The sequence below is a fragment of the Vicugna pacos genome, chromosome 7 (genome assembly GCF_048564905.1).
Source record: "Vicugna pacos chromosome 7, VicPac4, whole genome shotgun sequence".
Classification (NCBI taxonomy): Eukaryota; Metazoa; Chordata; class Mammalia; order Artiodactyla; family Camelidae; genus Vicugna; species Vicugna pacos.
In genome coordinates this window covers 66,784,635-66,809,952 of record NC_132993.1, presented here as the reverse complement: position 1 = coordinate 66,809,952, position 25,318 = coordinate 66,784,635, and the positions used below count along the sequence as shown (strand labels likewise).

General features: G+C 35.6%; 1 protein-coding gene across 3 annotated transcripts in view; it reads right to left on the bottom strand.

The window, feature by feature from the left end:
* The window catches only part of ELAPOR2 (endosome-lysosome associated apoptosis and autophagy regulator family member 2), a 660,265-nt gene that overhangs the window by 590,579 nt on the left and 44,368 nt on the right, over nucleotides 1-25,318 (bottom strand). The window contains exons 1-2 of one of the 3 annotated variants that reach the window (XM_072965099.1): nucleotides 2,488-2,497; nucleotides 530-615 (exon numbers count right to left, since the gene is read on the bottom strand). The exons of 1 other annotated variant lie outside the window; for it this stretch is intronic. In XM_072965099.1, the coding sequence (XP_072821200.1) occupies nucleotides 530-544 (15 nt within the window). In that variant the 5' untranslated portion in view covers nucleotides 545-615; nucleotides 2,488-2,497. Of the gene's footprint in view, nucleotides 1-529; nucleotides 616-2,487; nucleotides 2,627-25,318 lie in introns of those variants that run through there. One more of the 3 variants, XM_072965097.1, reaches the window with a different exon arrangement.

Sequence of the window (25,318 nt, the reverse complement as noted above, 5' to 3'; positions counted from 1 at the left end):
GAACATTTGGTGAAAATTCACATGCGACATTAAGATTCCACATGCTGCACCCATTTCAAGAGATTCATTCATATAATTCTTCCCCAATCATCCTTATCAGCAAGATTCCAATCCCTTTCTTTCCCACCTCCTTTACTGGATGGCCAAACCTTTAGCTGTTACCCATGAGGTGATATAGATCTGACATCATGTCAACTTCCTGGTAAAGTTCACCATAAGGTTGTACCCACTGGAGGATTTTCTCACATTGTCCTTCTGAGCCACTCACAATTTATTTGTTAATTGATATAAAAGCAGAGGGCTAGCCCTTGAGTTTTTTTAAACACGTAATTCTAAGGCCAAGAGGCATGAACTAAAAATCAAAGAAAAATTAAACCACTTGGAAGCAGAATACTGTGAATGAAATACTAAATGTCAATGCAATTTTTTCCTTATGACATACATAGTTCAAAGAACCTCCTGCAATAAAAAGCTTATCTGTGAACTGTATACTCAAATCTACATGCCTATTAGCTAACACTGATATTACCTGCGACAGGAGCATTGCTGGCAACTACAGCTGAGCCATCTGAAATCCTGTGACCTGACAATTCTTTAATCATTTTATCCACTTCCCTATTTTAAAAGAAACACAAGTCTGATTGGCACGCACAGATTCCGCAAATCCATTTACCCAGATACATCAGATAAGGAACAGTGAAGGAAATAAATTTTAGCCCTTTAAGGTCAGGGGTATGCAATTCTTATTTAGTGTGAGAGGCTTCAGTCAAACAATTTTGACGAACAGACCAGGTGACTGAATGCAGATTTTTTTAAAGGTTTTAAAATGTTAAGCACCGTAAAGAATTCAACAGATGAACCTCAGGAAAGTATTGGCCTTTAAAGATCACTGAGCCAAATCCCATCGCAAATCCCTGAATCCTCTCAGCATCTCTCCCTCAAATAACTTTTCAGACTTAAAAAAAAAAAATACTTCCGTGACTGAGAAATCACTATCTTCCCAGGCAGCCACGCTACAGTAAGAAAGCGTCTTCAGGGGAAAAAAAAATCTGTCTCATTGTCTCAGTTCTAACTCTGGGACCCAAACAGAGCAAACCCCATTCCTCTTCCAGTGACGACCCTTCAGATAGCTGCTTCTATCATAATTGTCTCTGGATAACGTCTCCAGCTTCTTCCATCATTTTTCACATGATTTGATTTTACATTCACCTCAATTTTTCGATACTCCTCTTAAAAGTATACATTGAGACTGAAGTAACAGCATAGATTTAGTCTATAACAGAGTAGAGTAGAAGCATAATTTCCCATGTCCTAGAGAACTTATAGTTTATTTTTTTCAGTTTAATGTCCAAGTGGATTTTTTGGATGTTGCACTAATATTCACTGTAATTGCTCATTAGGAGCTTACTCTGTGCCAAGCACCTTGAAAAGGGCCTCACGTGTATCCTCTCATTTAATTCTGATGACAATCACCTGTTAGGTAGGTGCTATTTTTTTTTTTTTTTTGAGGAAAATGAGCCTAAGAAAGAATAAGTACCTTGCCCAAGATCAAATACCCAATAAGCGGCAGTATCTGGATCCTCTCCAGGATTTTTGGAAAAGTATTAGCACCTACTGAACACTTACTATATGCCAGCACTGCGTTGAATCCTTACCGCCAACTGTTAAGTAGCTAGTATTATTAATCCTAATTTCCCTGTGTGTATTATATTTTACACACAGGGAAACCGAGGCTTAAAGAGGTATAACAAAATGGTTAGAAATGAAGAACTAGCTTGTCTGAACAAGTTCACTGAATACAGCCAGGTGCAGGACGTTATACTTAGCCCTTATAAAAAATAATCTTACTGGACTCAGTCCATTACTCTACTCTGTCAAAATTGTTTAGAGATACCGATTTGATCTGAAGGATTTTTATCACTGCTACATTTTCACAACTGCAAGTCTTATAGGAAAGTGTTCCATGCGTTCCAGTTATCAGCAAATTACACTGCATAGAAGGAGGCCTAGGAACAAGTCATCCACAAACCATGAGAAACTTCTTTCCAGATGCCATCAGTGCACTCACCAGACAGCACTGGCCAGTCATTCAACCTTTAATACACCATCTAATCTAGGCCATATCACTCCATTTTGTCCACAAGAATACATTTTGTTAAGTGTCCTACTGAAAAATTGATTTGGCATCCCAGGCGAAATTTAACAACCCTATCAAAAGAGAATATCATAAAAAGAATATATGTTTGTACACATACAACTGAGACATTATGCTGTAACCAAGAATTGACACAATATTGTAAACTGACTACACTTCGATCAAAAATTAAATTAAAACAGAATATCATATTAGTGTGAAGTAATTTAGAGATAGTGAATCTACCTTCAATCTTAGTGATTACCATCTAAATATTTGTTTTTGGAAACAAAACACTAAATTAAATATATTTTAAGTTGTTTTCACGCTCACAGTACACTATTTTTACTCACGTAATTGGAGATAGCACTTCCTGTGTCATCAAAATGATCTTTGAGTTCCAGTGGCTCGCCACTCATTCTTCTGAGTTGATTTTGAGTCTTTTGAGTTGACTTTTATAATCCATGCTTGTGATCTTGACCTCTTGGGCAGCTTTAAGATTGACAGTATAATTTTAGGGCTTTGTTTGCATTTCCTATTTGGTTAAGCTGATAGTTTTACTTTTTCCTTAACTGAATTACCCATAAACTGTAAGTAAATTACCTTCTCTTGAAAGTCATCCAGAAACTTTTGATAAATAAATACAGTTTACCCATAAACTGTAAGTAAATTACCTTCTCTTGAAAGTCATCCAGAAACTTTTGATAAGGTGCTTGGCACCTTAGTAACAATCCTTTAAGGCCACAAATCTGTCATACAACCTTTCCTGGCTTTGAAATCTCATAATATATTCAATAGATTTGGCAATTTTCTGCTACCTTTGATTTCATTGCTTGGCACTTAATAGTCCTTCTTTGTATAAAATAACGTTTCCTTTTAGTTCTATATTACACTGTGATCTCTTTAAAACATTTGAAGCAACATTATAGATCAAACTTAAGTTAATTCAACCATCTGAACGCTACCACATATGATTGTACTGTTATTCACAAAGATAATAACCACTAAGAAGCACAGGAATTGGGGCATGTTTCTTTCAACACTGGAAACACCCAGATTTCAAACATGTCAAAATGTGAAAAATACGTAACTCTGATAATTGAAGAAAAATAATATGCTAATTATTGAGTTTCTGTTACAAGTTGTGCCCATATTTTTCAAAGCAGTATAAAACTGAGAATTTTCAACAGTATTTTCCTGTCTTCTACAACCATCTACAACCTATAACAAGAGATAAAGTTGTTTGATTAGGAAATAATAAAGGTCAGATATCTGTCTAATATTATGAAATGCTTTGTTCAAGATATTTTGTATTTTTAACTGAATACCAAATTTCCCCACATATTTTTTGTAAATCTAGTGTTCTGCCACAATTAGTTTCATTTTCAATGTATTTGTAGAACTATTACCCCTCTGAGAGATACAAAAGGTCACTTCCCTTTTCTAAAACACAGAATTATTCAACAGAGCTTAATAATTGCACTGCTAATGTAATTCTTACTATACCTCAGAGAGAGAATTCTCCTTGATATAGATTCAAACCAAGTTTCGTTTGTAATGTTAATATATTTTGCCTAAGAAAGCCTCAGCTATGTCACTTCCCCACATACTGGCTAGATCCTAATGAGGTTTTGGTACTAGAGTGGAGAAAGACACATATTCTCATTTTTCATCTCAGTTCAGAAATAAAACTTACATTAGCCATTTGTAGTATGCCTATTAGTGTCCCTTTGATAATTTTCTGATCCTTAGCATTTGTAAAGTAGACCTTGAATTTTGATACCACAAATCCTGTTTGACAGTTAATGATTCTTTTTCTTATTAATAAAATGGGGTGGCCTAAGAAATTTATAGAGATGCTCTGTTAAACTAATATTATAACTTAAAAAATAAGATTAAATGACCAAGACTATTTGGGCAAGAACCAGCCCAGTTCTTCCTCTTTAAAATGAGGGGGGAAATCTGTTTCTAAATATTGTACCCCCAGGGTTACCACTCAGGCTTGAATCTTACTCAAGGAAGGAAAAATCAAGTCGTGGTTTCAAACTAATTCAAAAAATAAATACATTTTTTTCTAAGCAATGGAAGAAAGTAATTACATAAACACCATCAAGCCATCGTCAGAAATGGAGATTATTCATATCAGAAACCCTGAATAGAACACTGACATTTTACTTGTTTCATACCTCCATACTTCATCCCATTCTCGTTTACCCCTGTTTATAATTGCTAGAGTTTGCTAAGTCTACTTTCTACTATCAGTCTCCCATTAATGACACATTGTAGACTGTATAAAGTTGAGACGTTTATGCATCTATTACTAACTCTCAATCCCCTTACTAAGTGAAGCTCATATCACATGGCTTCAAATTCATAGCCCTTCTTGGTCTGGCCTCAGGCTACCTTTCCATTCTTCTCATTAACCATTTCCTTAAAACCATCTCTGATCCAGTCAAACATATAGTCCTCTAAAGCCAGTCCATGATTTTTACCTCTACACCTTTGTTCATGCTCTTTGGTCCTTTACCTGGAATGCATCTCCTTCTCTCTATTGTATAAATTAAGATAAAACATCACTTTTTTAAAATAATGATTTGCTTTAATTCCCCAATTGGGTATGAGCATTTAGTTTATACCATCTTTATTGAATTTATTATTCATATCTATAAATGATATAAATGATCTTTGAAATTCAGGGACCTTTCAATACACTTATTGGTAACTTCTGCAGTGTAACAAAGCACCTCCCATTAGAGTGTCCAGTAAATCTGTATAAGAGAGTGAATAAATGAATGTCTGATCTATGATCTTATATTTACGCTATTATTTATAAAGGATCTCCTCATTCTTTTCATGCCAGTCTAAACTTATTATAGGAATAAATTATTTTCAAAGACTCTAAAAAAATTCCATTTTCAGTAATATGACACACTTGACACTGTGACCAACCCTCCCACTGAAAATAACTTAAATAATAAAAAATATTTTAAATACATCTATGTGTTTGAAGAAAGTAAGGACCCTTAGAAACCAAAACCTAAGTGAATATAGGAATCCAGAGAGGTAAGAGGAGCTTTGAATCAGGCTTTCACTTTGAGGACATTTGCTCATGAAGGTGAACTTGAGCTTCTGTATTCACAGGTAACAGGAGATAAATCCTGGGAGCTATCTGACCAAGATGGGAATCTAATTGGAGATGCCTTAATAAATCAGGTACCCCAGAAGCCTAAACCCTCAAGGTATATGTGAACTAGAAATAAATACAAGGAACAGCAAGGAAAATTGCCTAATGTAAAATGTGGCATTGGGTAGAGGGAAACACTAAATCGCCCCTTGGAATTCCTACCCACAAGCTGGCCTTCACCTGAGCTTGTAGCCTAATCTCATACCACCTGTGGATATCCAAAAAAATCCTCAGGAGAAAATTTTAATTTAAAGTTTTCTACGTTGGTAGAGTTCCCCAATGTTCAGCAGATGCAAAGCAAACAGTCACTGAGCTATAAACTGCAAATGCAGGGCTTAAAAAATTCAACAGATAAAATTCCCAAAGTATGAACTTATAGTTTGAAAATGCATGAGGAAACAAGCCATATAGAATGAGAGGTACTAGAAACAACAGACAGCAAAGTTAGAGGCGTAAAGACTTCAGATATTAGTATTAGAAGACAAGGAGGACTAAATGTTAAGCATACCTGATATATTTTAGAAATTAAAAGTACCCTGAAAATGTAAGGGAAAAATAAGAGAATATGTTTTTAAAAGACAAAAATGGCTTTAAAAGAGAGAGAGAGAAAGAAGGAAGAAGGGAGGAAGAGAAGCAGAGAAGAAGGGGAAGAGGAAGGAAGGAAGGAGTGGGAACTGCATAGAACATTTAGAAATTAAAACTATAAAAACTGGACTGAAAAACTCAGTAGACTCTCCTTTCCCATTATTTTTCCCTTTCTCTCGGTCTAGGCCAATAATTCAACCTCGATTTTTGGGATTTTTTAGTGGGGAGGTAATTAGGTTTACTTATTTAGTTTTTTTTAGAGGAGGTACTGGGGATTGAACCCAGGACCTTGCGTATGCTAAGTATCCACACTACCACTTGAGCTATACCCTCTCTCCTTGATTTTTTTTTTAATTAGCAAAATGTCTTTACCTAATAAAGAGTATCTATAATAGGAACTACCACTAAACATCATACTTGATAAAAACGTTCCCTTTGCGATCAGGACAATGACTAGAATGTCCAATTTTTTCAACTTTGTACTGGAATCTTTAGCTAATACTAAAAGGGAATAAAAGGAAATAAACAACAAAAAAGACTAGAAGGGAAGAAATTAAAATGTCGTTACTTTCAAGAGATATGACTTATGAAAATCCAACAGAACTATAATTTCTAGAACAAGAAGTGTTTAGTAAATTTGCAAGGTAAAAATCTGTTACATTTTATATTCCAACAATACAAAGTTGAAACATATTTTTAAGCTAAAATAAAAAGTTATGAATATTCAGAAATAAACTTAAAATATGCAAGATCATTATGGACAACTTATAAGACTATACTACAATACATTAAAGAAGACCTAAATAAATCAACAGGTATACTGTGCTCATGAACTAAAAGACTAATATTATTAAGATGATAGTTCTATAATTGTTATGTAAATTAATACAGTGACAATAAAAATCCTATCAGAGGTGTATAAATTAACATTGAGTTGAGTTTACAATTTATACTGACACTGAAGGGTCAAAAAATTGTCAAAGCACTATTCAATTGAGAGAGAAGAAAAAAGTTTGGAGAACATGCTGTACTAGATATCAAGACTTTTTATAAAGTTACAGAAATTAAAATCAAGTGGTGTTTACACAGATTGATGATTAGAGAAATGAAGTTGAATAGAAAGCTTAGAAATAGACACACATTTATCAATTAATACATAACTAAGGCAGTTTTAAAATTTTGTGGGACACAAATGGACTTTTCAAGATGGTACTGGGACAACTGAGTATCCATAAGGGGGAAAAATGATATTGTATCTTTGCCTGATACCATAAACACTCAATTTCAGTTGGATTAAATATCTATATGTGACTTTTAAAATATAATTAAAATATAATATAGGAAAACATTTTCATGACCTCATAGCAAAGAAACATTCTTAAATAAAATGTGCAACATAAAATGACTGATAGATTTGACTATATAAAAATAAAGAACCTCTGTTTCTCAAAAGATACCATAAAAAGATCCAAAACGAACAAAAAGACAAACAGAAGAAGATAATCCTGGGAGAAGGATTTGTATTATCCAGATTATATAAAGAATTCCTATGAAACAATAAAGATGCAGAATTCAACAAAGTTATTGAAAATATGCCTCCAATGGATTTAACTTAACTATATACAAATACTTTGGAAATCTTAACTTCAGTGTCCTGTAGCCATATCAATTTTACTAAATTTGACAGTGACATAATCTTGTTTTTCCTAAAACTACAGTCATTCAAGCTCAAAACTTACAGTTACACATCATTTACCTTACTTTGCTTTTCACATACAATTATTTACCAAATATAGTCAGTTCTTCTGCAAGCCTTCTCACATTGTTGTCCTTTTCATTACCACATCACTGTCATGATTCAGAACCTCATTTTCTTGAATTTGTAGTAAACTCCTAACTGGTTTCCCTTTCCCTGCCCCAAGTTCTCATCTATATTTTTCCTGCTTGCTGTTCAACAGATCTAACCCACCTAACCCACACTTTATTTTTTAATGAAAACACATTTAATCATAACCATACAATAAAATGTTGTTGAGTCTGATCTAAAATTGATGAGTGGCTTTTTGATTATACAAGTCATGAAACCCGAGGTGTGACAGAGTTAGCATACCAATTTGGTGGACAATGTCGGGATTCAAATTGGTTAACCATACAGAAAAAAATAAAATTGTATTCCTAAAGCATACCATATATATTAAGAAAACTGTGTATTTAAAAATGAACCATTTTTAAAGAAGATAGACTATCTCTCCAACTTTAGGGTAGAAAGGGTTTCTTAACTAAGACAGAATAAGTACAAATTATACAAAAAAAGATGATCACATGGACTACATTAAAATTTAATATTTGTGTTTAGCAAAAAATCCATTTAAAAATGAAAAAGATAAATCATAAATAGAAAAGAAGTGCATCACAAACTATTGTCAAATGATTAGTATCCAGAAAATGTTTTAAAAAAAACATTAAACACCTGTTGAAGTCAATGATAAAAAGACAAGCCAATGGAAAATAGGCAAAGGACCTTTGGAAGGTAATGGAAGTGGTAAAAAGAATGACCAAAAAATATAAGAAACAATGTTTAATCTCATTAGTACCTGAGGTATACAAATTAAAACTACACTGAACTACCAGATTAGCAAGAGTTGAGAAGTGACAATGAAAAGTGTAAGATGTGGTAGTGGAACAAATAAAATTTTTACATGCCTGTTGGGAGTGTAAATTGGTACAAGACTCACTCTGGAAAAACACTATGACATTATCTGAAAGTTGATGCAACTTTATTATTTAATAAAGTTGACCCAGAAATTATACTCCTAAGACTATATACCCCCTACAGCAACACTTGCATACATGTACCAAGATACTTGTAAAAGAAATGTTCATACCACCATTTGCTTGTTACAGCAAAAACCTGAAAACAACCCAAATGTCTGTCAACAATACAAAGGATAAACAAATTACAGTATATAAAAGCAATGGAATTTCATTTACAACAGTAAAAATTAAAGAACTACAGCTACACAAAACAATATGAATGAATCTCAATAACATAATATTAAATAAAAGAGCCGGCTATGGAAAACACTTATAGTATGATTCCATTCATATAAAGCACAAAAGCATGAACTACCTTCAATGGATTTTTTCTTTCATTTATCATTATTGTTGGTTCTTCACAATCTGAAGGCAAGCAATCTATTTTGTTAAAATTTGAAAATAATTTTACTATATTATTACTTTCTGGGAGTCAATCAGAGTGCCCATCAACCATTTTCCAGAAACTGATGAAATATAAATTAGAAAGGAAGAGAAAGAGAATGAGAGTGTAAACGGTAGAGTGAGAGAGGTACACGTATTTTCTGTGATGCCAAAATCAATATATTTCAACATTCAATATTTCACCTTTCTTTCTTTTACCTTTTTTGTAGAGTTTGAATAAGCAATCTTTTATTCTACCATAAGCAATCTTTTAATCTACCTTACACGACTTCATAAAATGCTCAAAATGTCAACCAGAGATTATAATAATTGGTTCTATTCATGTCACTATTACAATATAAAGCCAAAAAATCATATCCAAAGACTAGGTTTCCAGTTCTAGCTCCACAATTTGTCATGTGTCCTCATCAAGTCATGCAACTTCACTGGGCTTGAATTTTCTCTACTGTTAAAACAAGGGTACAAGGGTAATTATGCCTACCTCAGAGAATCCTCATGAGAATTAAAATAGTAAACTTATTTTTAAAAAGCACCTTGTATAAAGCACCTACAAATAACAGGCATTCAACAAGTATCAACTGCCTATTATCATCATTGTGTTACCTGAACATCTGAACCATTTATAAATAATGACTTATAAATGGGGACATTTATAAATGGGGGGCAATGGGAGGAGGGGTTTGAGAAAAATCAGACATCAGAAGGCAAGCAGCTGCTTAATTTGCTTTTATGACATAATTATAAGGTCACCAAGTCTTTTGAAAATATATTTATGTCTGTTGCAACAAAAAGGAGGTCACAGTAATTCTAACTTATGTTTTCTTTTCTTTAGCTATTAACGTCACTACATAATCAATAATTACATTAGTTCCTTTCTTCCTTACTTTATACAACAGCCCCTGCCAATTTGATAATTATCGTGTCCTGTCACTTGTTTCCTGGTCTTTTATATAGTTTTCCTATGACCCAGATCCCAAGTCCCAACCCCGTCTCCCTTTAAGATGCCACTGACTGCTTCACATGCAGTATCTCTTTTTCATGCTTATGACAAGAATTAATCTATTATACCCAAGTTCCTATGAGTGCTAGGCCCACCCTATTCAGTTGTCAAACCTGGAGGACCATCTGCAATCACCACCAGTGATCTGGACATCTAAAATATCCAGAGTACATATTATCTGATCCATACACTACAATTTATACACTTTTTCTAGGGGTTAAAATGCATCTCTGTCTCTAAACAAGTAACAATGGAGATTTGGACTCAATCTATCACTAAATGACTTACTTAAACAGAATGAGTCAAGAAGACTTCTTCCCTTAATCCATTCTCTATATCCGTGCATGGGAACTTTAGACTCTCTTTTTATTTTCATGGTGCCTAATACAATGATATGCAACAAGCTGAGCATCAGTAAATATTGTTGACTGACATATTCTTATTAAAGAATATGACAGAGACAGTAGGAAGGTCATATTTCCCCACTCTTTGCATCTAAGTCAGGCCATGTAACTAATTTTGGCCAATGAAATATGGTAGTGATATACCTCACTTTCTAGCCTGACCCTTAAAACATCCAGTCTTCAATACTCTTTGCTAGTTAGCTGGCCAAATGGAGGGCACCCACTGAAGGAATCTGGAGGCCTTACTGGAAAGCAGAACTACCAGATGAAATGACCCTGGGTCCCTGACTCAACACTGGGGGAGAGAAACCCTGGGAGAACCATCTGACCCGCTTTGGTCTATGACATGAATAGGAAATAAAACTTTTTTTAATATTATGTCACTGAAACTTGGGAGTTGTTTGTTACAGCAACTAATGTTAATTACTCTGACTAATAGTATGAACTACCTTACTACCTGACAGTGTGCATATCAATATAAAACACAAAACAAAGCTGTGAAATAGTCCTAAAAGAAATTTTGACAATTTAGGTAAACTGGTCTTTAGATTGTGTTACAAGTCTCATGTAGTTGTGATTTTCCTAAATTTTAAATAGGAAAGATATATGAATGTGAAATCAATAGATAATTTCAGCAATATTTGGGCAATAACAAACCTAGTTGCCAGTGGTTCCAAAGCTCTTACAACAATAATCAAACCTATAAGACTCAAATCATAGTTTTTTCCATTATATGGAACAAATACCCCTTCTACCTTTAAGGCAGAGCTATGAAACTTAATCCTTATGGGTTAACGATGTGTGTGTTGGGAGACAATTCCTCATTAATCTTTTGTGTTTCTTCCCATCTTGTAAGCAGAGGCACTGACAGTCTTTCACTCTGAACTATACTTTCTAGGATAGTTGCGTAGAAAACAGTCTTGAAAGATAGAGATAGTATGTCTCCCTGGAGCACAGAATAGGTTTGTTTGCTGTCCAATAAAATGAAAACAATGTATCCCTCTGGTTCAAAGTTTGGGCAAGTTTGGACTTTCTAAGCTTGAATTCCTCAGCTGTGACATAACCTTTGTGTGTGTAGAGCACAATCCAGTGCCATCAGCATTACTCCCTGGGACTTAGGGGAACTGGAGAATGGGGCTGCCTATGGGGTCATGAGTGATAAAGCCCTTAGTCTCTGACTTGGGAGTCTCATGTCTTCTGCCAGCAGCCATGAAACTGTGACAAGCTAACTTGTAAGCCAGGGTAAATTCTCAGACCCCTCACTGTTCTTGACAACATGATGTAGGAGAAGTCCACCCCAGGGAGAAGTAGGACAGAGGAATCCCACACCTCACTGTTCAGGGAGAGCGTAAAAAATACAAATGACAAGGAATTAGAAAAATAACATCAAATGAGCGTGCCCCCTTCTCTCCCTCTGAGAGTAGAGTATCTAGGCAGAGTTGGGGAATGGAGACCCAATAGAAATATCCAGATGGGTAAGAGGGATCCCAAGAATGTCAGCTGAGAGTCATGACAGGCTCATGGCAGGCTTACCCAGGGTAGAGGATGTTGTGGTATGGTGCCCCGTTTCCCCTTTCTGCAAGACTAAGGCGTTCACTCCCCTGGCCAGGGGGAGTATTGATGTCTGACAGTTCATAGCTAAATATTTCTCAGGGAATTGCTCTCAGCTGAAGAAAGTCACATTGCCCAGGGGAATGAATGCCCCCTTAATGAGTGGGGGAGCACCTGTCATCCAGTGACTGGTCAACTTACACATGTCCAGCACCCTTGCTTTACTTGATTCAAGACAACCAGATGGTTCATTCCAGCTTCAGAGTTTCTCCATAGGATCAGCTGAGCCTTTGCTACATTCCATCACACTTCAATTCCCCTGCAGGTATAGATTCTAGAAGCCCTCCTCAATAAACTTCTGCGTGCAAATCTCCACTTTAGTCTGTCTCCTGGTAATCTTATCTGTAACACCCAGGCATAGCTTGGAAGACTTTATGTCCCTAGATGGAGAGGCACGTACAGCCTCATCCAACAAGAGGCAAAAGCAATTAATGCTGCATTGGTGAAAGACAGATGAGCCTGAAGCAGCACTCAAGTCCTCCTATAGCCTGCACAAGGAATATAAGGGACCCAGAGGTTTCTGCATGCCCTGATAAAAGACATGAGATTCTGAGAACTGGAGGACCAGCAAGAGCTTAGAGTTGGATTGTGAAGCCACAATTACATGGAGATTTCAACTTCAGCAATATATTTTTGTCTCTAGAAAACAAACTTATGGCTACCAGGGGTAAAGGGGGTAGGGAAGGATTAGGTGTTTGGGATTTGCAGATACTAACTACCATATATAAAATAGATAAACAATAAGGTCCTACTGTATAGCATAGGGTACTGTATTCAATACCTTGTAATAATCAATAATGAAAAAGAATATGTAAATGAATATATAAATATACGTAGACACACATTGTATAACTGAATCACCATGCCATACACCAGAAATTAACACAACATTGTAACAACCATACTTCAACTTAAAAAAAAATATATATGTCTGGGATCAAGGTGTAAGCCAACACAGTACCCAAATGACCGCACAGGCCCAAATGCATTTCAGTGAATACTAGTCTAGGAAGAAACCCATAATAACCACTCCTCAGCAGAGACCAGCTAAAATCCAGAGGCCCCTATACCCTCCTAAGATCATGTGGTCACATAGCCTCATCCCCAAACACACCAGATACCATTTTGGAAAGGTAGGGAAATAAATTTTAAATCTAAGAATCTGAGTTAATCAGAAAAATATTTAAACCAGAAGATAGTGTATTCTGCAAAATTTAAAGTTTACATCTCATCACTTCCTCCCCCACTTTCTATCAGAAAATATAGAAAACTTGGAGGCTTCATTTTATTGGCACACTGTTATGGTTGGCCCATAAACAACATGGGTTTGAAATGTGTGGGTCCAGTTATACACAAATTTTTTTTCCAGCAGTAAATACAGTACTACACAATCCAAGGTTTGCTGAGTCGGAAATGTAGTACCCATGGACACAGAGGAAAAACTGTAAATTACACTCGGATTTTTGAGTGCATGAAGGGTCGATGCTCCTAACTCTTATTATTATTCAAGGGTGAAATGTATTAGTAAATTTGCAGCCACTGGTAAATGTAAGTCCATAGCAATTCCATTAAAAAAAAATCTAGTTTTCAAACCCTAATCTTTGTCAATGATAACATAGCTACAAAGGACTAGAACCTACATGGGTGGTTTGAAAGTCCTCTGATGGATGAATACAAATTCTAAATTGACAAGACTAGCTTACGGATCATTTTGGAACCTAAAGTTCCACTCTGTGTCTTCAAGTTTTTGATTTTCAAAACTTGCTGATAATGTGAAAATATCAGGAGGCTCACTTCTTTAGCTCCTGTTTCAAAATATTTCATCAGGATTAACTTAAGACTGGGAATTAGAGGAGAGCAGGGTTCTTGGAAAGAAGAAATAAAACTAGAGGGAACAAAATCTGACAAGTCAAACTGCTTCATAATTTTGCCTTGGGCCATCCTTGAAAAGGGGCTTATAAGAATAGTAATTTTACTCCTGGAAGGTATTTTACACAACAGCTGGAGTAGTAAACTAGTATGATGGAGAAATAGCAAAAGGAAAACAGTATCTCCCCAATGATTCTATCCCATTTCAGACATTATCCACTCTTTCGAGTTAAAGTATTTGCAGTAGGCAGAATAATGTACCCCACTAGAAAGATGCCCATGTCCTAATCCCTAGAACCTGTGAAACTTACCATGCCTTACCATGCCAAAAGGGACTTTGCAGCTGTGATTAAATTAAGGACCTTGACCTGGGAAACTATCCTAGATTGTCCAGGGTGGGCCCAATGTAACCATGAGGGACATTAAACATGGGAGAGGTAGGGGTGTAAGTGTTAGAATGATGAGATGTGAGAAGAACAGGCTTTGATGGTCAATGCTGGCCTTGAAGATGGAAGGGGGATGCCAGAGACCCCTAAAAACTAGAAAAAGCCAAAAATTGTATACTCCCCTAGGGCCTCCAGATAAGGGACCAACTCTTTGATTTTAGTTTAGTGAGAATTATTTCAGACTTCTGACCTCCAGAATTGTAAGATAATAGATTTGTGTAATTTTAAGCAATAAAAATTGAAGTAATTTATTTCCACAGCTACAATAGAAGACTACTAGTGTTCACTGAAGATTTCTTTTAGAATGTAAGCATAATCTTGGCGGAGAGAAGTAAGGCTGATGTAAGAATCAAATCATTAATCAGACAATATGTGTGTTTAATCACTTGAGAAGAGGTGTCTGAAACAGGTCTTCAGACAGACACATTACCAGTTGTTCCTCCGTCAGGAAGCATTCCAACATGGCATCTCTCCAGAAGACACCTCTGACTGAGAAGCCACAGTAGATTTTCACATAGAAGACAAGAGGCTAAACAAGGGCCCCAGGGGACAGAGGCACTGAAATAGAGAAGGATGCTAGGGGCTTTTTATGTTTCTCATTTCCTGAGAGACTTTTTTTTAATGTAAATTTAAAAAAAAAAAAAGGATCACAGCAGTAAATATTCACACTGGTGGGATAATGAAAAAAATCAATCATCTCAAAACAACTTCATCTCCAGGGCAACTTCAGTAATTTAGGAAATAATGGCCTGTCCCAGATATGAATATATTTCTTGACTTTTGGAAAATATATGCAATCTTACATTTCACAAGGAAAAAAGAGGCAGGTGAAAACTAATTTATTGACTACATAGTCTATAAATATTACATGTGAGGCTAAGCTAGAAACAGAAAATAATGAAGCATCAATTTTTTTCTTTGTATTTATTGAGCATTTTTCAATTAAAATTAATGCTAAGAAAGAAACCAAATGAGTAACAATGGCTGCCTTTAGGTGGTTGGTCTAAAAAGTTATATATTTATTCTTTCTACTTTTTTATATTTTTCCAATTTCAAATAATGAATGTGTATCACTTTCTGAGGAATTAGTAGGCTTTCAAAAAATTAGTGAGGAAAGAGTTTTTTGTTTTTTTTTTTTAACGTAGTGAATGTTAACAATTGAAAAAGTAAAGTCACCTCTTAGGCATCCAGAGGCAACTGTGAATTGTGTCAGTGACCTACAGAAGTTCTCCGTAGTCATTACCATCCTTAAAATATGCTTGTGGAAACGGAGAGCAAGTAGTTCACTTTTTTTAGAGACAGTCATTCTGATCTGTCTTCTGAGAAATCTGCCCCATCTTTCCTTGTGACAGAGAAATCAGATTATTCAAATCTCAAAATCTACAAACATGAAAATGCAGTATTTTCAAATTCATACTGACAAAAAGAGAGGTGATCACAAAGAACTTAAGTTTTATCTGCAATGTTTTCATTTCTGGAGCAAGAAAGGGCAAACTTTTTCCACAAGGGCCAGATAGTAAACATTTTAGGCTACACAGGTCATAAGGTCTCTGTTGCAACTGCTCAGCTCTGCCTTTGTGGCTCAAAGCAGCATAAGCATGGATGCAGCAGCTACTGTAATGGATTGCGATTTTTGTTTTGGCATATTATGGGACTGTCTCATGATTTTCTATCCATAAGTCATATGTGAGAGAGAAAAAAAGTACACATGAATATATAAATATGTGAAGTTAAAGTGGCCTCGAGTCTTGAAGTACACACCAAAACAATCTGATGGATTTGGGTCTAAACGAAGTTTAATGAAGGAGTCTCAGACTGGAAGCCAATAGATAGGGGTTTGGCTTTACATATATTCCCAAAAAACTTAAATATGGAAGAGCCCTCAATGTTTTCCTGTGTAAAGTGAGTCAAAGCATTCTGATTCCGTTATCCATACCCTCCAGAGAACAGCCATCACAGTCACATAGCTATTTTTAGGGATGCTGGAATTCCTCTTACTAACATATTTTTCAATTCCTTAGTGAAAGCAGTCATCGCTGGACCCTCTCTAATGTTACAGTGGAGGGAGTGGGGCAGTGTGAGACTACGTATGATAAAGCCACTCAAAGTTCCCATCTCCCTAAACCTTTGAATTTCTCCCTCAACATTATGCCTGGAAATTCTGGCTTCTCAATTTCATTGAATGTAGGCAACTACTGAGTCCAAGTTTCACTCAATCAACCAAGCAAACTGTTACAGTCACTTCCAGCTGCTTGAGCTAATACATTAAATCCAGATTCTCTGTGAACTCGTATCAATAAACTTAGCCTAACCCAATGTTATATTCCATCTATCTAAAACTAACAACCAGAAAATCCATTCCACATAAATTCACCAAATTTCTGCCAAAATATAACAGCAAATTTTGCCAGTCTTTTGCACATAACTACACCCTCCTTATACTCATACCTTGTATTTGTTCTGATTCCAGTGATAGAGGTCATGAGAGATGGTGCTGGTGGGTCTTGGCAGCAACCATTTTACTGCAACTGCCTTAGGTAAGGTTGTTATTACAAGACCTTGGAGTAAGAGAAAGTCAGTTTCTTCAGATATAGCAGGAGGCAAAGAAGGCTCAGAAAAACTCAGGGGTTCGAGATGCTCAGCCTTGTCTGAATTCACACGGTTACTCCATTTCAGGTCCCACACCTTCCCCATCAATGTCTTAACTTTTGAGTAAGAGATTGGCAGTTTATAAATCCAACTTGTATTATAATTCTGCAACCAACACAATTACATAATGGGCTAATCTTCAGCAAAGTCAGCTCAGTGGGTATATAAAATAAAAGATTTTTTAGGGCTGCTACAGAGACTCTCTGATTCTCCAACAGGGTCTTTGGTTGAAAATTTAAAGGTCTGAATTTGTTGTTTGCTCTCAGTAAGCTCATCAGTTCAATCAAAAGGAGTTCCTCTACCTCCTAGTTTTTGTAGTTTCGCTACAGCCAAAAAGATACGTATGGCAACCACTTGGTCTCCAAGACATTTGCTTCAGCAAATGCTTCATCACAATCACCCACAAGAGATCAATTAATTAATCATGATACTAATGTATGTCATGTATTATTAGCAACTCATTTTTTATTGCCAAGGCATTAAGCAGTGATTCAAGGCCAAGGACGTAAGTGAACTCATTCCAGAATTCCATCTTTTAGGATATGTTTCCTGGGACCGTTTCTATTACTACATATTAAGTAAACCGTTAAGAAGACAGACACCAAGGTGAGTATTTCAAGAGGGAATTAAATATAAGGAACTAGTTACACAGGTGTTGGTGGGCTGAAAGAATAAAATAGAAACACTGAGTTAACGTGGAGATAATAAGTGCAACTACCACCTCTTATGCCTGGGAAATAGAAAGAAGAGTTTAGTTTGGAAGCTCAGAGGAGGGAGACTTGACTGCTCCAGGTACCTCTGAGGAGACAAAGGAGCAAAATACCAAAAGAAGCTGGTGAAACCTGAAACAAAATGCTCAGGTAGGGGCCTTGCTCACAGGAATATCAAGCCAACAGGATGAAAATCCCTTCTCTCTGCCTTTTAACATCCAATTTCTTTGTAGGGCCTGCTACTTGAGGACCCTAAAAGGCAAAGGATTCTTGGAAGCGTAGTTTGCAATGCCCTAGCTACATCATCATAGAGCAGACTAGAATAGGCTAAATGTGTAGTGAAATGACAATAGCCAAATAACCGGTTCAATCCCCAGTACCTCCAACAAAATAAATAAAAACCTAATTACTCCCCCCAAAAGAAAAAACAAAAACAAAGAAACAACTAAAATCATACTGAGCCCAAAAGAGGTCAGTAGCAAGAGGATTCGAAAGGAAAGGACAAGAAGAATCATCAGAACTTTTACATGAATTTTAAATGGATTAAAAATCCACTTATAAAAATAAAACTATGACTGTAATAAAGGAAAATTTAGGTAAACTCTTTCTTAGTCTTTCATAGTCTTAAAGTGGGGAAGGATTTTCTAAGCATGATTCCAAAATAAGAAATAAAGGAAAATACTGACATTTTTGACTACATAAAATTTAACATTCTGGTTGGGTAAAATATAAGTTAAAAGACAACCGATAAACTGCAAAAAACATTAGCCATATGTATATAACATTAACTATGAGTTAATATCCACACAATATCCTTAATAAAAGTGTTTAAAAAATCACTTTGAAAGAGATGAACAACCCAAAAGAGAGAATATATAAAGTACATGAACAGGCAATTACAAAATAAATGGAAATTTTAAAACATCCAGGAAAAAGAGGCACTTCCATAAACCAATGGTAAAAGCAAAACTTTGTTAGTTTAGCAATAAGTATAAAATAACAAAATTTGTACATTTTTGGCCCAATAACTTTACTTCTAGTAATTTAGCCTAAAGAAATCATCAGATAAATGTACATGTATAAAGATGTTCATTGTGGTGTTGCATATAGTAGCAAAAATTACATATAAGCTTAATGTTCTATAAGAGGATATCGGTTAAATACATTAATGTACATCCATTTATCTGGATGCTATAAAACCATTAAAAACCATTAAAAACCATTAAAAATTATTTTGTACACACAGATTTATCAACAAGATGTACACAATTCACAAGGCAATCGAAAAGTTAAAAAGATTATCTAAAAAACATACATTGTATAATCCCATTTAAAAAAATACATTTGCAAGTGCAAATGTACAGTGTCGGGAAGAATGTCCACTACAATTATTGAGAAATTGTACCTCTTGATGGTAAGATTACTGACAATTTTTTACTCTCTTTATTCCTGCCAAAGTATATGGAATCTTATATCTCAATGTATTCTTCAATATTTATTGTACAAAAGCACAATACGGCCATTTTTACTTAGAAGATAGGGAAATAATTAGCCTGACTTAACAACTGCATATGGATGACAAGAGAGCAGAATTAATAATGGTACTGAAGTTTTGACCGGCAATTAATGTGAGAACCATACTGGAACTGAGGAAAGGATGACAGTAAGGGAATCCCTTTGGCGTTGAGAAAATGAGTTTCATGTTCATTTCTGAGTCTGAGATAACATCAAAGACAAGCGGACCTATCTGGCAAGGACTCTTTCTTTTCTTCTTTGGCCAACAACAAAATGATGAATGTGGGACTCGCACAGGTATCAGCTCACTGTATGTTAAAATTAGGGTCCTATTCTCGACTGACCATTTGGATGCAGGGCAAGGACTAGGGTGAGGAAAGTGAGGTGTTCATCTCAGGTGTAAAATTTAAGGGGTGCCAAAATCTCAGAAATCAAGATACATAATATTTTATGCAATGTTTTAGAATGTCAAAAGTACACCAAAAATCCACAATGAACAAAATACCAAACATTTATATAAAGCCATAATCAATATTACTGATTTTTCATTCCTTCTGACCTTTGCTCCAATCTGCTCAGCATGAAGCCACCACTGATCCCATCTTTAGGTAAATTTTTGATATTTGGTTTGGCATTCATTTTTTGCACTAATTTCAATTTTTTAAATATAGCATTAAGATCTTATTTATATTCATTACTGAGGGGGTTTTGGGTGCCCCTTAAATGCTGTGCCTGAGGCAAGTGCTACATTTGCTTCATCCTAGTCTCAGCCCTGTTTAGGACAAATGGAGATAACTGTACCCACGTGTGTTAGTTTACTAGGGCTGTCATAACAAAGTACCACAAACTGGTTGGCTGAAAAGAAATTTATTGTATCATAATTCTGGACTCCATAAATCCAAGATCAAGGTGTTGGCAGGCTTGGTTTCTTGTGAGGACTGTGCTGCAGAAACTGTTCCACACCTTTCTCCTAGATTCCAGTGGTATGCTGGAAATCTTTGATGTTCTTTGGTTTATAGATGCACAACCCCAATACCTGCTTTCATGTTTTTATGGTGTTCTTCCTGTGCCTGTGTCTGTCTCCAAATTTTCTCTTTTGTAAGGACACTGGGCAGACAGAATTAGGGGCCCACCCTACTCCAATATGACCTCATCTTATTTCAATTTGTTATATCTGCAATCACCCTATCTTCAGATAAAGTCCCATTTTGAGGTACTGGGGATTTAGGATTTCAACATGAATCTGGGAGAAGGAACACAATTCAATCTGTAACACCACATTTAGGAAATTTTCTGTTTGTTTTAGTCTACTATCCTTTAGATGTTTCAACACAGTTAATCGTAGAATCTCTGCTCTGCACTTATTAATGAGCAGGGTTGACTTACAGCATCTGGCTTCCTTTTGACTACAAAATTCTGTGACTATTTTCATTATCAATTCTATGTCTATTGAGAAACAAATATCTTGTAGGCTGGAGGATATGTGCACACCTCAGTATTACCTACTCACCAGCCCATTATTTCTGAGTCTTATAACTCAGGGTCTGGAACAGTAGGAAGCAAAGAAAAGTTGAAAAGCCAGTGAGCAGCACAAACCCCAGAAGCTATGCGAAATGCTAGAAGGTACACCCATGTTATCTCCAGTCACACCATCATCCTCCACACCCTATCTCTCATACCCAGTCTTTTTAAAAGGATGGTAGCATCATGACTCGCATTTTCACTTTTACCCCACGTCACTGAAGTTAACAACGACCAGCCTTAGTTGAGCGCTTTTACAAACATGATTTAATTTAATCCCTGTGACAGCTCTAGGAAGTAATACAAATGTGGAAATTAAAGCTTCGCGTTCACATAGCTAGTAAGTGACAGACCCACATTGCTCTGACATCAGAGCCCTGACACAAGAAGCTCTATCGCCTGATCGATATAGATCTTCAACCCAATTCTAGGGTGAGATGAGGGTGAAGCCAGGCTGACCGGGGTCAGACACAGAAGATGAAGATGACCCTCCAAATAAATCTCACTTCCATCCTTTCTGCCACTCACAGACTGCCTATGTGCTTCCCCACTTCCTTCCTCCCAATTACCTAGAGTGTACATTTAGAGCTCTGTAGAGGCACTCTTGCTGAGTCAGTAACTTGCTAACAGAGATGCTTAACAAACGTGATCTTAATAGGCAACCAGTGTATGTTTCCTGGTCAGTGTGGTCATAGTTTCCGTAATGGTCAAGGCCATGAAACTCTGGCCATAATCTCACTCAAATTATATTTGAGCACAATGGGCATTCATTGAGAGCCAACAATTATGAAGTTCCTCGATTGTGTTTTTATAGAATCCAATATCTATAAGCCTTTCTTCCCTTCCTTCATCAAGATCTTTGCACAAATGGTTTTTCAGAGAGTTTGCAAAGATAGTAGATAAATGAGCAGAACTCACAAATGTTTTGCACCCTGATATAATTTAATGTTTTAATGAAGCCACTTAATGATGTGAAACAGATAGGCCAGCTTGTATCTCTATAACCCATGGTATTAATTCAAGGGGTAGATAACTAGAGCATTAAAGAATGTTGCTGGCCCAAATAGAAATAAAGCAAAATAAACAAATGGGACCTAATTAAATTTATAAGCTTTTGCACAGCATAGGAAACCACAGCAAAAATCAATCAATCAAACAAACATACAGAATGGGAGAAAATATTTGCAAATGATGAGACTGACAACAGCCTAATTTCCAGAATATATAAGCAGCTCATTCAACTTAATAACAAAAAAAAAAATCCAATCCAAAAATGAGCAGAAGACCTAAACAAGCAATTCTCCAATGAAGACATACAAATGGCCAATAGGCACATGAAAAAAATACTCAGTATCACTAATTATCAGAGAAACGTGAGAAAAAAAATGTGACAATGAGTGTGTATATGTCCATGAATGACTGAAAAATTGTGCTGAACACTGGAATTTGACACAACATTGTAAAATGATTATAAATCAATAAAAAATGTTAAAAAAAATTATCAGAGAAACACAAATCAAAACTACAATGAGGTATCACCTCATACCAGTCAGAATGGTCATCATTAAAAAGTCCATAAATGACAATGCTGGAGAGGGTGTGTAGAAAAGGGAACCCCTATACAATGTAGTTTGGTGCAGCCATTATGGGAAACAGTATGGAGATTCCTCAAAAAAAAAAACAAACAAACAGATTTACCATATGATCCAGCAATCCCACTCCTGGGCATATATCTGGAGGGAACTCTAATTCAAAAAGATAAATGCATCCCAAAGTTCATACATAGCAGCACTATTTACAATAGTCAAGACATGGAAACAACCTAAATGTCCATTGACAGATGACTGGATAAAGAAGCTGTGGTATATTTATACAATGGAATACTACTCAGCCATAAAAAAGAATAAAATAATGCAATTTGCAGCAACATGGATGGACCTGGAGATTGTCATTCTAAGAAAAATACCATATCATATTGCTTATGCATGAAATCTAAAAAAAAAAAAGACAAGTGAACTTATTTACAAAACAGAAACAGACTCACAGACATAGAAAACAAACTTATGGCTACCAGTGGGGAAAGAAGGTGGGAAAGGATGAATTGGGAGTTCAAGATTTACAGATATAAACTAATACATATAAAATAGATAAACAACAAGTTTCTACTGTATAGCAGGGGACTATATTCAATATCTTATAGTAATCTATAATGAAAAAGAATATGAAAGCAAATATATGTACATGTATGTATGCCTGAACTAATATGCTGTGCATCAGAAATTGACACAGCATTGTAAACTGACTATACTTAAACTAAAAAAAAAACAAAAACAAAAGAATTTTGGCCCAGAAGAAAAAGAGAACTGGGAGAAAGAAAGGTAAAACTTAACACCTCTCAAGCCATGCTGTAATGCCATTTATTTTTGAGGAAATTTGCAGGAAGGAAAAGCAACAGAATTAAGAAGGAAAAATAAATGGAGTCATCTCTTTTTTGTTTATTGCCATCTTTTCATGACAACATATTAGACATGGTAGCTCATGAAAATTTGTTCTGTGTATTAAAGGTTATCTCATGCTTCCTCAACTACATTTGCATTAAGCTTTATCATCATTAAAATCTTAACGTTTTCATCCTTCATAAATTGTTTCTAAATTCTCTAGAAAGCATTATTCTAGAATTTTTAAGAAAGGAGAGTGAAATATCCCCTCATAAAGTAATCTTCTTCCCCATCATCATCGCCTCCTTGATTTATAATACCTGCTCTCCCTTTCCACGATGCCACCATTTTTTAATGTAGTTTTGGTCAAAGCATAAGAATGCTGTGACATAGATTTGGATCACTTTACCACTATCTGCAGTGATTTCCCAGTGCCTGAGACATCCTTTGATGGTAACCTTCAAAAGATGCACAATTTTTCTTTTAAATCTTTTAATCAAAAAATAATTTTAGAGCCATTTAAGAGCCTTAAAATAGAGCACAGAACCAAAAATTAAGCATGAAAATATGTCTTTAATGTAAAATTCTATTCCTGTAGAGAAGACATTTAATTACTATGTACTGTGCTCATGTCTGCTCATAACATTACTTCTGATGGGACATATGAAACAGGCTCAAGAAATAATCCCTTGCAGAGGAGGGTATAACTCAGTGGTACAGCGTATGCCTAACAAGCATGAGGTCCTGGGTTCAATCCCCAGTGCCTCCATTAAAAAAAATAAGTAAATAAAACCCCAATTACCTCCCCTCCAAAATTAAAAAAAAAAAAGAAAAAACCCCTTTCTTGGAACAGTAGATCCAGCCTTGCACTCTAGGATCTTTTTGTTACTTAAAATGAGGTTCATATAACTCAATCTACTCCTGTTTCCTGCAATTTTCAACTCTTTGCTCCCTTTCTTCTAGGATAAAAGAGTTGCAACTATCCATTTCCAAGGTGAAATATGCTCATAAGAAAGTACAAATGTATCTAGGTTTAAAAAAGCTATTTTCAACTTATACAAAGGAGAATAATTCACCACAGAACTTTAATTATGATTCAACCACTTATAAAATTACATTTACAAACTTATAAAATTATGTTTACAAACGATTTTTCTGTTATTACTGGAAGGAATATATCTATAGTTATGGAAGTAAAGTTTTGGATCTTCAGACCCCACTACTGGGCCCCTCAGCAGCAAGCCAAGTAGTAAGTGACCTACAAACATTAACATTTATAATAGGTTCTTCAGGAAAAAATTATATTCATTCTTCCTATTTCAAAGGAAAAACACTACATTATCATTTAATGAGTAAGTAGCCTTTTCTTTTATCACAACATCTTGGTGAAATAATGGCAATTTTCCCAAACAGAAAAGGAGCAAATGCCTACAGTCTCCACTAGCTGAATGAGTCTTTTCTTCCTAAGGATAAGCCTTTTCAGAGTCTCTGGAATACAAAATGAAAACAGACGAGTCAGGCAGGTAGAATCTTTGGAACTATTATGCAATTCAGTCTACTGGCATCATGGGAATAAGTAATGAGTTGCTCAAGCCTGGCTCAAAGGCAAACATTCTTGTGAAGGTTCACATATAGGTTAAGCACCTGTCCACATTTCTCTATATCCTCAAAGTGCAACATAACACTAATGACCATTAAAACTGCCCATAGTAAGCACCAGGATGTAAAAAGATGGGAGAGGAAAAAATCTCACAATGCAGTTTTCATCTACAATTCTGAGATATTGTACTGGTTGGGGAGTAGGAGTCTCAGCCAGTGACTTCATCCTCTTTCTGAGAGGTTCTGGAATCTCACAGGAACTTAGCCATCAGCACTGGAAAAGGCCAAGATAGATCAGAATACTCCTGACATCATATCACCAAGGATGTTACTTAGCTCTATACGTGTTCTTCCCAAGATCTAGTTAAAGAAAAAGAAAGAAAAGAATCCACATATAATATTACATAAAAGCAACACAGAAAGACAAAAGGAAG